Raw genomic sequence first — 16,386 nt, forward strand, 5'->3', positions numbered from 1 at the left:
CAGACGTTTACCTAGGTACTGTCTGTCTGTGTAACAGTGTAACTGTTCTCCAGTCTTGTGATGCCTGCAGCCATGAAGACTGCCGAGAGATCCAGGTCTGCAGCCAACAAGGACAAGGCCGAGTTTTCCACCGGACTCATGATCAGTAGGAGCCACTGTCATTTAATGCATGTTTAGCATGTGTGTCTGTAAATGTCTGATCTTTAGATAGGCTATATCTATCACAGGAGGTTGGTGGCACCTTAATTGGGGAGGATGGGCTCGTGGTAAAGGCTGGAGCGGAAAAGGTGGAATGGTATCAAATTAATCAAACACATTGTTTCCATGTGTTTGATGCCATTCCATTTGCTCCGTTCCAGCCATTATTATGAGCCGTCCTCCCCTCAGCAGCCTCCACTGGTATCTGTATACTGGTAGCTGCATGTTATTTGTTGTGTGTTGTGATTTGTCTCAGGGGCAGCAGAGGGGGATGTGGCCACACAGAGGAGGAAGGACCGCTACAGACAGGAGCTGTTTGGAACAGATGGTCCGAGGGGCAGAGGAACAAAAATAAGTGAGTTGAACACGGTGACATTTGAGATTTCATGGTATCTTTCACACCAATATTGGCCAAGTTGATTGTCAGATAGGACCAGGACCTTAGGTTGGGTGATGCACTGTGAATGTCAGTGAATAGTGTGTAAAAAAATATATTGAGCTGAGGGTTGCTGCCACAGGGGCTATTGACCCAGAGAAACAGGTAAAAGGGTTGTTCAAGAAAGTGTTAGATAGTTAAATGAGTACAAGCATCTTTTTCGAGTGTGTTTTGCAGACAGCTTGTCCTTGAAACTAGGGTTAACTAATTTATATGAGACTGTAAGGTCATGGCTTAAAAAATATGCTGTGGTGGTAACAATATTGTAATGATATAACAGTACCAGATGTTAAATCATGTGAGTCTTTCCAGCTCTGGAGGAACAAACAAACGCTTGTCATATGTCATACCAAGATGTGTTTGTTTGTTCACTCATATCCAGTGACAAGTGTGACTGTTTTCAGTTGGGATTTTACGTTTTCATACCTCTCAAATGTCACCGTGTTCAACTCACTTATTTTTGTTCCTCTGCCCCTCGGCCATCTGTTCCAAACAGCTCCTGTCTGTAGCGGTCCTTCCTCCTCTGTGTGGCCACATCCCCCTCTGCTGCCCCTGAGACAAATCACAACACACAACAAATAACATGCAGCTACCAGTATATAGATACCAGTGGAGGCTGCTGAGGGGAGGACGGCTCATAATAATGGCTGGAACGGCGCAAATGGAATGGCATCAAACACATGGAAACCATGTGTTTGATGTAGTTGATACCATTCCACCTATTCCGCGTCATACCTAAATAGCCTGTTTTTGTATTTTGGAAACATTATTTCACATTAGCACTTTTTCTCACAACAATGGCATGGTCCTCTGTAGCTCAATTGGTAGAGCATGGCGCTTGTAACGCCAGGGTAGTGGGTTCGATCCCCGGGACCACCCATATGTAAAAAAAATGAATGCACACATGACTGTAAGTCGCTTTGGATAAAAGCGTCTGCTAAATGGCATATTATTATTATATTATTATCAGCACACTTCACATCGCTCTGATTCAGTTACATTGATAATGGATTAATGTGTTTCTGTCCCTGAATTACTATGTACTTTACCATAGTGACTAGCAACTAGCAAGTGTTCCATCATTTTTTACCATGAATCACATCCACCCTTACTCCCAGCCCGACCGCATTAAGCAGTTTGGGGCCGGTGAACCGCGACTACGAGGGCCGGAGACGTGAGGTCCCCTATAGACCCTGGGTAGGCCAGGACACCCTGGGGACCAACTCTAGTCCGAGGCCCCAGGTGGGCACAGAGGAGAGAGATCACCCTCAGAGGCCCTGTGTTGCCTTCCCCTCCCCTTCAATGGACTACACTAACATCCTGGGCCAACTAACAGGGGCAGGGGGGCCATGGTTAGGGATGGGGGCGGGAGCAGGGGCAGGCATGGGGGTGCCTGGGGTCGCCCCTCTCAATGAAGACTTCCACAGGAGCCTCTCTAGTACCCTAGGAGAGATATTCACCCCGAAGTACAGTGTAACAAGAACAAAAGTCTATCTTTACTTTGAGTCGTTGTTTTTTTAGAATGTGTGTACTAAAATTGGGTGCATGTGTGTGCCTCTTTTTCCAGAATTGCTAGCTTACCTCCTACATTGCCGCCCACTCTAACTGCTGCCTACAGGACTCCATATGATGAGGCCTATTACTACTATGGAGCAAGGAATCCCCTGGACCTAAATCTGCTCTGCTGTTAGTATCTCAGTTTACAACTGGCCAAAATATACTGTACAGAGGCCTCCTGACAGGATGTGACCATAATCCGTTTCTGTCTTCTTCTTTTGTAATATTGTGCACGCAGAGATTTAGGATGTCTCTCTATCCTTAAAATGAGACTTCATTGCAGATGTATTGCAGGCTGCCATGCTGTGCCGACAATTGTGAATCACTGTTCTTGAGTTCTCGTTGTAATATCTGGTGACTCCATTGTCGGCGGTAAATCATCCACTAAACCCCCCGGAGCTCTCCATGGAGGGTCACCACCAATTATTATGAAGCCTCTATATCACCAGATCTATGGCCAACAGGGCTTGGCATGCTTTCCCAATAATTCTCATATGACCTGCTACTGATTTATGCTGCTCAGGAAGGGACAGTTTATTGCAAATGACTTCAACAGACTCCCAGTTCAGATGTATGTGAGCAACTGCATCCAATATGCTCCACTTCTGGAGAAATTCCTCCTATTGTTCAATAGCCAATTCACCCTATTCTTTATCAAATGGGAAGGTATCCATCCAGGGCTTAGGGATGTGTGTGAATTGAGAAGTTTGGGAGTTTGTGTGACTCGCATAAATTGAACGACTTTGTGCATGTGTGATTCCAACTTATATTGTTCTGTCTTTCCCATTAGATGGTCCTCCAGGAGGTGGAGGGCAGCCCATGGTCTTCCCAAATCTGCCTTCAGGAATGATTTCTCCGCCTGGGCATCAAGGGGCCCGATGTGTGTCCTTAACACAGGACTTGCATATCTTTCCACTTTATCTAGAGACCTGCACACAAGTTATCCACTCACACCAATTAATTGTCATACAGCTCATTGCTAAGTAACACAGATTCTTTAGTTTTTTAAAGAACCAGAAGAGGGCACCCTAAGCAAGCATTGAAAGCTGTGTGTAGGCTATACACTGAGTATACCAAACATTAGGAACACCTTCCTAATATTAAATTTTAGTCATTTAGCAGACGCTCTTATCCAGAGCGACTTACAGTTAGTGAGTGCATACATTTTTCATACTGGCCCCCCATGGGAATCGAACCCACAACCCTGGCGTTGCAAGAGCGTTGCAAGCACCATGCTCTACCAACTGAGCTACAGGAGGCCTGAGTTGCAACCCCCCCCCAACCTTTGCCCTCAGAACAGCCTCAATTCATTGGGGCATGTCAAAGGCACTTGCATCTTTTGTCTTGCCCATTCACCCTCTGAATGGCACACACACAATCCATGTCTCAATTGTCTCAAGGCTTAAAAATCCTTCTTTGGATTTAACAAGTGACATCAATAAGGGATCATAGCTTTCACCTGGTCAGTCTATGTCATGGAAAGAGCAGGTGTTCTTAATATTTTGTATACTCAGTGTATGTCTCTCACAACTAGTGATATTGTGTTGATAGGGTTACCCATAATGTTTAAATGTCTTTCTCCAGAGGAGCCAATCAGCATGCCCCCTTCTCCCCCCCCCCCCCCCCCCCCGCTCTCTCTCTCTCTCTCTCTCTCTCTCTCTCTCTCTCTCAAGAGAGTGAAGGATAAACCATGGAATATTGATTGAATTCCTTCTCCAGTTTGTTAATCATCACAGTATTATGTGTACAAATAACTACATATTTGGGAAAGAACGTAACTGTTTTTTCCCCTGTTTCAAACCGTTTTGCTTTGTTGTGCACTACTGAACATGCCCCTGGCTCCCAGGCTGTTTTATGAAGAAGGATAAGTGAAGTGGAAGGGAGGTGAAGGTAAAAGGAGGCACATTGAGATGTGAATGCTGCTATCTAGCTGTGTATCTCTCTGCTGATTCCAGAGGAACAGGAAACCAATGACTCAGATTAGTGACAGACTGCAATATTTTGACAGGAAGAGATCAGGCGAGAGTGGAGTCAGCACTTTTACAAGGTAAAAGGAATACTGCAGGAATACCACAAGGGCAACATAAAAAGGTGAAAACCTTTCATGTCATACATACTGTAGAGCTCAGTTTGAATATTTTGTAATAGAATGACGTTTTCAACCCTCCCTGTTGTTCGAGATGTGAAATAGAGAGGTAGTCGTAACTTTCAGTTCAGAGGAGATTTCTAAAGTTAAGTTAAGGGAGCTTTGGAAAAGAGAATGTTCTTATCTTTCAAATAACACTTGAATGACCAGTACTTCATGGCATCTTTCCATCCCTGGGCGCAGATCCACGAGAGAGAGGAGCGAAAAAGACAGGAGAGGGAGAAGAGGGATTGAGGCAGAGATGAAGGGGGGAGGAGGGGCCCTTCTCAGAGGGGAAATTTCATCACACCTTTGGTTTCAGTCACTTGGTTTAGTCTAAACCTCTGGGTTATTGCTCTATCTATGGTATGAAGAGGCACTGTAGCTGAATCTGTGAGTCACCACTACGTTAAAAGTGTCTCTGTAGCTGATGACGATGCCTCCAGGTGATCTGAACAGAATGCACAGGAACAAGAGACGGCCACAGGGCTCTGTAGGCAGGAGAGGAGGACCTACCCCCAGGACAGGGTCCCATCCACCCAGCGAGTATCAGGTAGCCCAACTCTCACAGCCAATCAGTAAAGGTCTGAGTTTTCACTTTGCTTTGTGTGTGTGTGTGCATTGATGAGTCACCCCTCTCATCCTTCCCTGCAGGTTTCTCCTTGGCCCAGCCGTCCCAGTTCGCCCGAGGCAACGTGTTCAGTGATCAGCCTACTCCACAGCAGCTCCAGGAGCAGGACACGTTCAAAGACTACCTGAAGCAGCAGGTAACTGGCCCTACGGCCCTCAGCCTATACCCAGGGAGAACACCCACCTCCACTGGCTCCTCTGGACCTCAGCCTACACCCAGGGAGAACACCCACCTCCACTGGCTCCTCTGGACCTCAGCCTACACCCAGGGAGAACACCCACCTCCACTGGCTCCTCTGGACCTCAGCCTACACCCAGGGAGAACACCCATCTACACTGGCTCCTCTGGACCTCAGCCTACACCCAGGGAGAACACCCATCTACACTTACTCCTCTGGACCTCAGCCTACACCCAGGGAGAACACCCATCTACACTTACTCCTCTGGAGTAATCATAGAACCATGCTATTGATCTGTGGATACTATGGATCAACACACACAGAAAGGCTATTGATAGATGTCTGTTGTCCAAAAGAACCCCTCCAGGGTGTGCTCACAAACCACGATCAAAATAACAAACATTGCTGTTTGTTTTGTGATGGACAGATGGAGGAGAAGAGGAGGAAGGAGGTGGAGGAGAGGGACCGCGAAAAGATGGAGGAGGAGAGGGTCCTCATCCAGCAGGAGTTTAAGGAGGAGCAGGAGAGGAAGAAACTGAAAGAGATCGAGGTGAGGAGGAGGTTGTCATTTTAGATGAGATACCAAAACACAAATCGGTTGAAGGATTCCTTGTCCAAGTATTGAAACTGGGCCCTTTCTTTTCCCAAAGTACCAAGAATGAAGAGCTGACCCACCAAGCTGAGGAGGAGCGCCGTAAGGAGGCAGACAGGAAGAGCAGGGAGGAGGAAGAGCGAGAGCCTGAGACAACAGGTTGAGAGGGAGAGACGTGTGGAAGGCAGAGGTGTGTAACATGTTCACACTGGATACGGTAAAATATGACTTGGTGTTGTATTGAGCCATCTGAATGTGAGTTGCACTCTCTCCTTTATGCAGAGCCAGGGAGATCCTTCCCCTCCTATCCCAGCCCTGCAGAAGAGACTGGGCAAGCAGCACCTCACTCCCAGACCTCTCTCTGCTGTCAGCCAGCTCTCCTCTAGGGCACTGTCTGTAAGTCACCCTAACCCTAACCATAGCTTCAAGTCCACACCCCGGCTCAACCCTAACCCTAGTTTCATGTCCACACCCCGGCTCAACCCTAACCCTAGTTTCATGTCCACACCCCGGCTCAACCCTAACCCTAGCTTCATGTCCACACCCCGGTTCAACCCTAACCCTAGCTTCATGTCCACACCCCGGCTCAACCCTAACCCTAGCTTCATGTCCACACCCCGGCTCAACCCTAACCCTAGCTTCATGTCCACACCCCGGCTCAACCCTAACCCTAATCCTAACCCCCCCCAATCCTCACTTCCTCACTCTCCTTGTTCCTTGTGTCCCCAGGAGCATTCTATGTTGGCACTACACTCTCCACCTGTACCTGCCAGTAGAAACCAGCTCCAAGCCACAGGTTAGATAGACAGACAGACAGCTCAAAGAAATACTGAAGAAAAGACCTGACTTTACTGATATCTTTTCTCATCACATATACCTTCTCTCAACAATTTTTCTTTCCCTTTCTCCACTGTCTCTCTCTCTGTCTGTCTCTCACTTACCGTCTCCCTACCAGAGGACCAGCAGCAGGGTGTGATCAGTGAGTTGTCCACCCTGCGGAGGCAGCTGCGGCGCGAACAGAGACGGCTGGAGGGGCAGCTGCTGCAGAGTGAGAGAGGAGACAGACGCACCCATCCCCAACAGGTAGGCAGGACAGAAACACCCCTTTACACCAGGTAGACAGGACAGACACACCCCTTTACACCAGGTAGGCAGGACAGACACACCCCTTTACACCAGGTAGACAGGACAGAAACACCCCTTTACACCAGGTAGGCAGGACAGAAACACCCCTTTACACCAGGTAGACAGGACAGACACACCCCTTTACACCAGGTAGACAGGACAGACACACCCCTTTACACCAAGTAGGCAGGACAGACACACCCCTTTACACCAGGTAGGCAGGACAGACACACCCCTTTATACCAGGTAGGCAGGACAGACACACCCCTTTATACCAGGTAGGCAGGACAGACACACCCCACATCAGGGCCAAAGTAGGCCACAACGTTGACAAACCTAAACCATTTGCCTTGAACATTCTTGCCCTTGCCCTTAACATTTCATGAATGGTGAATGCCCTTGGCTTCAATAACAGAACTCTACTGTGGTCACGCATGGCTCTTTAAAATGCTGCTTGTACACTAGTGCACCATAAAAGCACTGGAGAATGTCTTTGAGCCTCTGCCAGTTCAGAAGGCCTTCTGCTTGTCTATGTTCCTCCTAGTCTATCTGTAGCTCAGCGTCTAGACTGCAGATTAGCTGAGTCACCATGGCCTTGGCTCAGTCAGTGCAGACTGATGGAGGGGAGGGGTTGACAATAGGATTAGGTCTAGGTGCTCTTCACCCCCATATAAGGTCATTGTCGACTATCAGTTTAATCTTGGCCACAGCTGAACTAGTCCTGTAAGTGTACAGCACTCACCCCTGGCTTAGCCTCTCATCATAGTGTGCACTGGCCAGAGAGAGTCCCTCTGATTGGCTGGTGTGGGATGAAATCCACTGTGATAGGCTAATCTGGGTCCATCTGTACCTCTAATGCCAACATTAGTGCTGTATCAGTACACATGACTACTGCTGCACTGCCTGACATCTGTGGTAATCCTGGATGCAGGGACTGAGTTGTGTGTGTGTGTGTGTGTGTGTTACAGACAACGCATCCCCCCCCAGTGACACGCACATACACACACACACACACACACACACACACACACACACACACACACACACACACACACACACACACACACACACACACAGCTCTTATCGTGCTGTTGAACTCTCTCCTCTCCCATCCTGACAGTCTACTTTGAGCCGTCTGTGGAGTGACAGCCCCACCATCCCCCTGTGAGTTCACTGTGAGCCTCCTGTGAGTCTTATAATCTCTCACTTTCCTCTGGCCTCTCCTGGCTGGGGAAACTCATCTGTCTGACTTGGTGTCTGACTGTCTGTGTTGATCTGTTTTGATCCTTTCAGAGTGAGAAGACAGTCCGAGACCACCAGAGAGCCTCTTTATTGGAGTCAGAGAGTGCTGTTATTGGTGAGCCTGCTGGTCAAACAACCTGTTTCTGTAGAAGACACATGACTTGAGTCAGTGACAGAACAACTGTCCTCCTGAGAATATGCTTACTGGAAGGGATGAATAGTGATACGTTATTACACTGAGGTGGATATGGGATGAACACACACACACACACACACACACACACACACACACACTAGACTGCAGCCAACTGAGGGGAGGGAGATTCATTGGGCACCATCTGGGTGCCTGCCAGTGCCAACATGGCACAGGCCAAGCCATGGTGCCCACACAGCTGGTGCCAGTCCTGACAGAGCAGAGCTGCAAGGTGGTAGTAGCATGGCCTTGGTCCAGCTGAAGGGGGAGAGAGGAGAGAGGAGGGCAGGCATGGAATGTGCTGCTGAGAGTCCACTGCACAACGCAGAAAACACCATTGTTTTCTTATTTCTGATATTACTGTAGAATAACATGAGAAGATTGGATTGGATGAAATATAAACATAATATACCTCTAATTTTCACTAGTTAAGGTTGGGAGAAAGAGACGTCATCCCACCTTGCCTGTTAGGCGATGTAATGTAAATGTGTTACTGTGCTGCGTCCTCAGATTATCCCAACGGGGATGCAGGGACCCGTCCCCAGGGCCAGCCCAGGTTGACCTGAGGTCCAGACAGCCCTCAGCCCAGGAGAGGGAGAGGAGGAGGCCCTCAAATAGGAGAGACTTTGAGGATGTAAGTCTATTCCAGAGAAGAGAAGAGCCTGTTGCTTCAGTTGAGTCATCAACACATAATTACAGTGCCACTTCAACAGCATTAACAATCTGAGACAAGTACACATTTTCTCTGTAGTCTGTACTAACCCGTTGTGCTGTACTGAGAGATGTTTCTATGCTGTGGTCCAGGACATGGTGACTGCTGGTGGTCAGAGGGATGACGAGGGCCAACCGGATGTCCAGTCTCTGTTCTCTGTGACAAGCCTGTACGTGGAGGGTACCGCAACAAGAGACGCATCGGCTGATTGGATGACCTCAATGCAACGCCCACGACTGGAGATCAGGTGAGAGAGACGGGGAGTGACCTATGACATCACGTCTTTGTGGTAGAATGACGAGGTTGGGTGTAAGAAGGTCTCAAATTATTCACTGCTGCAACTAAATATAGGCTTTTTGATAGAATAAATTACATGAGAAATGCAAATGTAGGTAACCCTCCACCTACCATGGATGACCCCTTTCATCTACACATCCCATTCCCTTCATAGCTTACTACTTTTGACTAGAGTTTTAGGTCTATATTTTATATGCAGTCGATCCCCAATACAAATTTAACAAAATTAACATGGTCTATTTCTGTGTCTGCATCAGAAGAGAGCAAAAAACATCCATGTTTGTGTTTTTACGCAGAAAAAAAAGATGTAGCTTATGCATGTGTGAATTGTTTAATCTACACAGCCACCAGGGCAGACGTCCAAATGGAGATGAGGTAGTAGCAGAGATATTTCAGTCTCTGTATACAACAGTTCCATGTAGTGAGTAGGAGCAGGGTAGCATCAGAGAGTGGGGGAAATCTCAATTGCAGACTTCTTGCGTTCTCTCTTGTCGCCTCCTTCAAAAGAGAAGGTCCGAGGGGTGGGACCTCTGGCTTTCTCATCCAATGGGTTTTGAGAAGGAGACAGGACGCGAGGAGTTTGCAATTGAGATTCTCCCAGTCTGCTTGGCTCAGTGTGCAGCCAGTACACAGTGAAGAATTACACTGGGCTCTGAGCTGCATCACTCTCACTGCTGTGTGAAATGGTTACAGCTACAGGAGTAGGACTACAGTATGGAAGTATAGGCTCTTGTCTGCTGATGTAAGTTACTATGGTAACCTTTTCAATGTACTTTGGCAGAATTTAAAACAGGTGAAATGTGAATCTGGTGTTGAAATGTTTGTATGTAGCAAGTAAAGATGTGTTAATGTACAGTATAGAAAGATTTGGGGTTTAATTTTTATTTGTATAATCTTGCCTTTGTCCAGACTGGTCCTTTCTTTTTAAGACAGACTCATTTAGTCCAATCAAATAGCAAACAAATCAAGTTCAAAAACTTTATTGACCTATAACCTGATTACAATGTCGGATGATGACGTTTTGTACAGGAAGTTGTACAGAAGTCTTTTTTCAACATAGAAAACTTTACATTTCTGTACCATATACATTTTGTTTTCTACATCCGTGAGCAAGGAATACATCCGATCCACACATCATCCAGAAGTCTTCTTTTAAAGCACAGCTAACATTCTTTATTTAATCTATTCATTCAGCATGTCCCCAAACCAAAGAAAAAAGAAAATTAAATATATTATTAATTTATTCAAATTTTTACACAGTGAAAACTAACTTCAAACATAAACATGCCTTTGACTCAGAAGCAGCTCACATCAGGGGCCTATTCAGAAGCATTGCAGATAGAAATGTTGTATATAGAGCAGATAATTCCTTGTATTACATGACAGAAAATCATATCTACATTTCTAGCTGAGCGTTGTGTAACGTTGCAACCTCCTGAACAGGCCCCTAGTTGCTCTTTTTCCTTCCAGTTTTAGGAAGAGCCCAGTTATCGACTATCAGTTAAAAAACCTCAGAACATATAAATTGAATATTTTAACCCTTCACGTTCTGTTGTGTCGTCGTTCAATTACAAATCTCATATAGGACAATCTGCAGGAGAAATGGTTCAGTCAAATAAATTATCACAAAAGTAAAAATCTCCAGTGTATTCAATAATGAGATCAAGGCCTAGATTCAATCAGATCAGCGTTAACAGGCGATAGCAGACACCCGCATAGCGGATGTTTTGGCGGTGTCTGAGGTAGAACTGCGTTGGAGCCGACAAATCGGTGAGCAGCTGCTCTTGCGATCATTGCCATACCTGCCCCACTCACGTTAGTTCAGAACGAGAAAGTGTAGACTATATAGAAATAATCTAATTAAATAATTAGGATTTATATCATCCTAATCTAGGTGTACATTCCATCTCACATTCCAGTATTTCAACTTGTAAGCAGGGCTGCATGGGATTTCTGTTCATGCGACTCCATGCAGCCAATGGCAATGTCCGCTTTAGATATAATGCCAGGAGCCACTTGCGGATTTCACAGCTCTAATGCAGTTCCACCTCCGACACAGTCAAAACAACCGCTATGCAGATGTTGGCTAAAGCGGATCTGATTGAATCGAGCCCCAAGTGCAGCAAAATCCAGTGAAAAACTAAACAAAACACAGAAATCAAATCTAGTGTTGTCAGATTATATTACAAAGCGCCATTTCTGTACTTAGTTTTTTCATCCACAAGGCGATTGGCGCTAACGTTAGCCATCAGCGGTGCAGCCAGGAAAATATCAGAATTATCATCGAGTAACAAATGTCACATTTCATATCACTGAATGTTCGTCAATTGCATTGCATGATGTACGTGTAGCCATTTCATTCTCTAGAATCGCTTTTAAGGATACAGTAATGTCAAGAAGCAGACCCGTTTTAAATATATTTTGACTCTTCTGAGTGATAGTTATTCTGCAGTCGTTGGAGAATCAGATCTTCATGTACAAGGCCAAGCCATTTTTCCACGATATGAGGGGCTTCGGGGTAGAAGTTGCCCATAGGATCTAGGATCAGTTTGACCTCCCAATATCCTAACCTTAACCATAAGGGGGGAATGCAAAAACTGTCCTTAGATCAGCGTCTACGGGCAACTTCAACCTACTCTGATTCACTACATGGCCAAAAGTATGTGCATCCGTTGCTGACAGGTGTATAAAACCAAGCCATGCAATCTCCACAGACAAACATTGGCAGTAGAATGGCCGTACTGAAGAGCTCAGTGACTTTCAACGTGGCACCGTCATAGGATGCCACCTTTCCAACAAGTCAGTTCGTCAACTGTAAGTGCTGTTATTGTGAAGTGGAAACGTCTAGGAGCAACAACGGCTCAGCCTGAAGTAGTAGGTCACACAAGCTCACAGAACGGGACCAACGAGTGCTGAAGCGCGTAATGCGTAAAAATCGTCTGTCCTCGGTAGCAACACTCATTACCGAGTTCCAAACTGCCTCTGGAAGCAACGTCAGCACAATAACTTTTCGTTGGGAGCTTCATGAAATGGGTTTCCATGGCCGAGCAGCCATACATAAGCCTAAGATCACCATGCGCAATGCCAAGTGTCAGCTGGAGTGGTGTAAAGCGCGCCGCCATTGGACTCTGGAGCAGTGGAAACGCGTTCTCTGGAGTGATGAATCACGCTTCACCATCTGGCAGTCCGACAGACAAATCTGGGTTTGGCGGATGCCAGGAGAACGCTACCTGCCCCAATGCATAGTGCCAACTGTAAAGTTTGGTGGAGGAGGAATAATGGTCTGGGGCTGTTTTTCATGGTTCGGGCTAGTCCCCTTAGTTCCAGTGAAGGGAAATCTTAACGGTACAGCATACAATTACATTCTAAACGATTCTGTGCTTCCAACTTTGTGGCAACAGTTTGGGGAAGGCCCTTTCCTGTTTCAGCATGACAATGCCCCCATGCACAAAGTGAGGTCCATCCAGAAATGGTTTGTCGAGATCTGTGTGGAAGAACTTGACTGGCCTGCACAGAGCCCTGACCTCAACCCCATCGAACACCTTTGGGATGAATTGGAACGCCGACTGCGAGCCAGGCCTAATCGCCCAACATCAGTGCCCAACCTCACTAATGCTCTTGTGGCTGAATGGAAGCAAGTCTCCACCACAATGTTCCAACATCTAGTGGAAAGTCTTCCCAGAAGAGTGGAGGCTGTTATAGCAGCAAAGATGGGACCAACTCCATATTAATGCCCATGATTTTGGAATGAGATGTTCGAAGAGCACTTGCCCACATACTTTTGGCCATGTAGTGTTTATGGGAGTGGGCATTTACTGTCACATGACCAGTCAGGTTCACAGTAGAGACACCTTGGAGTTTCCTGTACCGTTAGTTGGGGATTCTGGGTAACTGCCAAATCCAGAGGGGGTGAAGTTTGGACAGCTGCACCCTTCATAGTACCCCAGGGGGTGGGAGACCATAGTCCTAAAGGGTTGGTAGACAAACCCAAGGCAAGAGGGGAGGAGGACTTCCAGAGCTCCAGGCTTCCCTATTCAGAGGTCTCGCAGCCAGCCCGCTACAAGTGCACCATCACTGGACTTCCTCTCCAGCCACCTCCCCCCTCTCCACCTCAACTTCCAGCTCTGGTTCTGGTTCTGCAGGTGGTTCCTTTTCCTGTTCTGGCTGGGAGGTGTCAGGCAGCTGGGCGATCTGGAACACGATGCCGATGCGTAAGTAAAACTTCCGCAGCACGGCCCGCAGTTCTGGGATTAGATCAACCTGCATGATCTCACACAGCAGAGGATAGTACCTGGATGCATGGGCCTTGAACTGTGGAAAAAGAGATAGACATAAAACATCTTCATACAGATTCATATCCATACAAAGACGTGGTTAGGTCTTCTTGAACATGTCGCTGACAATGACTTGACCAAATCAGTGGCCTGTCTGAATATTGTTAATGGTTGAGATCCTTACCCTGTCGTCACTGATCTTCAGGACCTTGGTGAGGAAGAGGAGGAGCAGGTTGGTCCAGGCTTCTCTGTGGCTCTCTGATGTTAGAGTCAGGAAGTAGGCTACTGCCTCACTGCACACCCTAGAGGGAAAGAGGGAGAGATCTTGATAAAGTGACTCATTGTCCATATGAAAACTGTTCAGTGACACAGAATTAAGATGCGATTCACTCATTATTTAGCAGCAAGACTAAATTCACTGCCAACATGAAATTGTTTTACTCCACACCAGCCACAGGGAGAGGAGCAGCTGTGACTTAAGCATTGCACTCTGACCTCTAACCCTCACCCTGGACCTTTCCTCAAACAGAACCTCCATCTGCCAGCCCTTCATCTCTCCCTCCCTCCCGTCCCCTCATCTCCTCCCTTCTTCACGGCTCCTTTACACTCCATGACCTAATCACCTCCCAAATCTGCTTAGCCCTCGTAAGCACCTTGCAGCATGTCTGCTGCCCACTCCTCTAGCATGCCATGCTGTACTAGTGTGGTGTGTGTGCGTGCATGTTTGTGATAGTCCAGTCCGTGAGCTCTCACTCTCCCTCTCTGTCCCTCTCTCTCTTACACATGAAAGGACATATCAGAGACTGACAACCTAGGAGTTTCCTGCTAATACAGAGACTGTCTGCAATACAAAGTGAGTCTGAAAGACAAGACGATAGCTACTATGCGATACTGCAATAGAAAGACAAGGCGATGACAATAGACTGAGTAATAACAGCAACACAGAGTCTGTTTGTGGATCTATAGGCCTACTATCCATTCAGTTATTTCAGATATCTGTCACATTTAGACGAGCGCTCTGAATGTTTGGAGAGAGTGAGAGTCATCGACTGGAGATACAGCAACATCAACACAATCTGACTCAATCATTCTCTCTCAAGACCAATTTATTTTTATTCCCCTCTTGCTGTGGCGGATATTGATGTTTTGCGTTGGCGACTGTGACTTCTCTATTCCCTAGTTGGTGTAAACAGAGGCGTGAATGTCTCAGTCTCTCAAACAGCTGTGGTCAGGGTCAGGACAGAGCATAGCTGTCAAGATGAGTCTCCCCTCCCCCCACTCAATCCTGTTTCCTCTGTGATTACATGGACTGATCAATGCCCTCCCTCTCCCATCAGCCCTTCATAAATAGCAGGTGTCTGACATGGCCTTGATTCCACCAATAATGAAAGTTGTTTATGCTGTTAGATACTGTAGATAGCTGCCTGCCTGGTTCTTAGTAATACTCCAGATATTCCATTTATAGGATTTTAAAAAAGTCATCATGTTTGCAGAGAGTTCCACCCACGACAAAAAGCAGAAAATTAGTCATTAAATATTAGTGTAAATTAAAGCACATTCTGGGCATACTTCAGACATATGTGAAAATAATGCCCTTCGTATGACTGCCATTACACACAGCCCAATGAGGGAGGTTTGAGTATGTGGTGAGAGGATGATTAGGGATTGTCAAGGAACGGTGAAAGGCTCGTTAGTGAGAGGAAAAGGAACAGAACAACAGGAAGCAGTAGAACAGAGCTGCAGATGATCATTAAGGGAGACTGTTACTCTGCTCATTTAAAGAATGTTGTTTTCAGTGAAATGAAGCTTAATCTGAAACTCTAATGACTTTCTATGGGCAGGTTGAGACAAAGGGACACAAAGCCAAGTGGAGATTAGCTGGAGATAAGGACAGTGTTTGGTGTGAGTTAGGAGTTATTGAGGTTTCCACTGGCAGTAATCAAGCTACCTATTCAAAGCAGCATTCAAGCAATTCCCTGAGTTTAGCCTTCAGTAAGTCTGGTATATGGCCAAGTGTATTGTTTGACAGCCTCCATTCAGTGATATGGTGGTGGGGGCATGGCAGCCCTTACTTACTTAAGCAGCCGTCTCTGGACCTCCTCCCAGGCGGTCTGACGGCTGTCATCAGTGTACATCCGGAACAGGATCCTTAGGCCACACGCCAGACTGCTGGTCTCCTGCTTCAGCAGATTGGGCTTCGACTTCCCTTTAAAACCTGGAACAGACAGACAGACAGAGAGAGAGAGAGAGCGGTTGCTGTCCGTTACAGCCACAGATGCCCATCAAAACTAGGGACGACAAACAGGGCATTGTTCCAATTGTTCAGAGAGTTCCATTTGGCTCCAGAACAGATATACCGTGCTTCCTGAGGAATCTTGAGATTCAGAACATCACTCTCCTACTTCATGTAATTCTTGGAGTTTCCTCAGGTGGTGCACTGCAGAGCCATATATAGACTATTCTCAGGTACACTGTACAGTGCATTCGGAAATAATTCAGACCCCTTGACTTTCTCCACATTTTGTGACGTTACAGCCTAATTCTAAAACCAATTAAATAAATAAAAATGCATCAATCTACACACAATACCCCGTAACGACAAAGCGAAAACATGTTTTTAGAAATATTTGCAAATGTATGTATTAAAAATAAAAAACAGAAGTACCTTATTTACATAAATATTCAGACCCTTTGCTATGAGACTCGAAATTGAGCTCAGGTGCATCCTGTTTCCAATGATCATCCTTGAGATGTTACTACAACTTGATTGCAGTCCACCTGTGGTAAATTCAATTGATTGGACATGATTTAGAAAGGCACACACCT

The 16,386-nt window shown here is 46.4% G+C and overlaps 1 protein-coding gene and 1 pseudogene across 2 annotated transcripts in view; one reads left to right on the forward strand and one right to left on the reverse strand.

The window, feature by feature from the left end:
* The first annotated feature begins 60 nt into the window (after window positions 1-60).
* Window positions 61-9,240, forward strand: LOC311099872 (centrosome and spindle pole associated protein 1-like; annotated as a pseudogene). Its single transcript has 16 exons — window positions 61-145; window positions 455-553; window positions 682-739; window positions 1,753-2,100; window positions 2,202-2,320; window positions 2,982-3,154; window positions 4,776-4,869; window positions 4,971-5,083; window positions 5,553-5,675; window positions 5,771-5,909; window positions 6,000-6,113; window positions 6,447-6,513; window positions 6,673-6,800; window positions 8,138-8,199; window positions 8,788-8,911; window positions 9,082-9,240. The product of its transcript is annotated as a centrosome and spindle pole associated protein 1-like (transcript).
* Window positions 9,241-10,250: 1,010 nt separating this feature from the next.
* Window positions 10,251-16,386, reverse strand: part of LOC311104257 (brefeldin A-inhibited guanine nucleotide-exchange protein 1-like) — an 83,541-nt gene continuing 77,405 nt past the window's right edge. The window contains exons 37-39 of the mRNA XM_084146033.1: window positions 15,637-15,775; window positions 13,745-13,862; window positions 10,251-13,597 (exon numbers count right to left, since the gene is read on the reverse strand). Coding sequence (XP_084002159.1) covers window positions 13,358-13,597; window positions 13,745-13,862; window positions 15,637-15,775 — 497 coding nt within the window. The 3' untranslated portion in view covers window positions 10,251-13,357. The remainder of the gene's footprint in view (window positions 13,598-13,744; window positions 13,863-15,636; window positions 15,776-16,386) is intronic.

The sequence above is a fragment of the Coregonus lavaretus genome (genome assembly GCF_964263955.1).
Source record: "Coregonus lavaretus genome assembly, chromosome: 2".
NCBI classification, from domain to species: Eukaryota; Metazoa; Chordata; class Actinopteri; order Salmoniformes; family Salmonidae; genus Coregonus; species Coregonus lavaretus.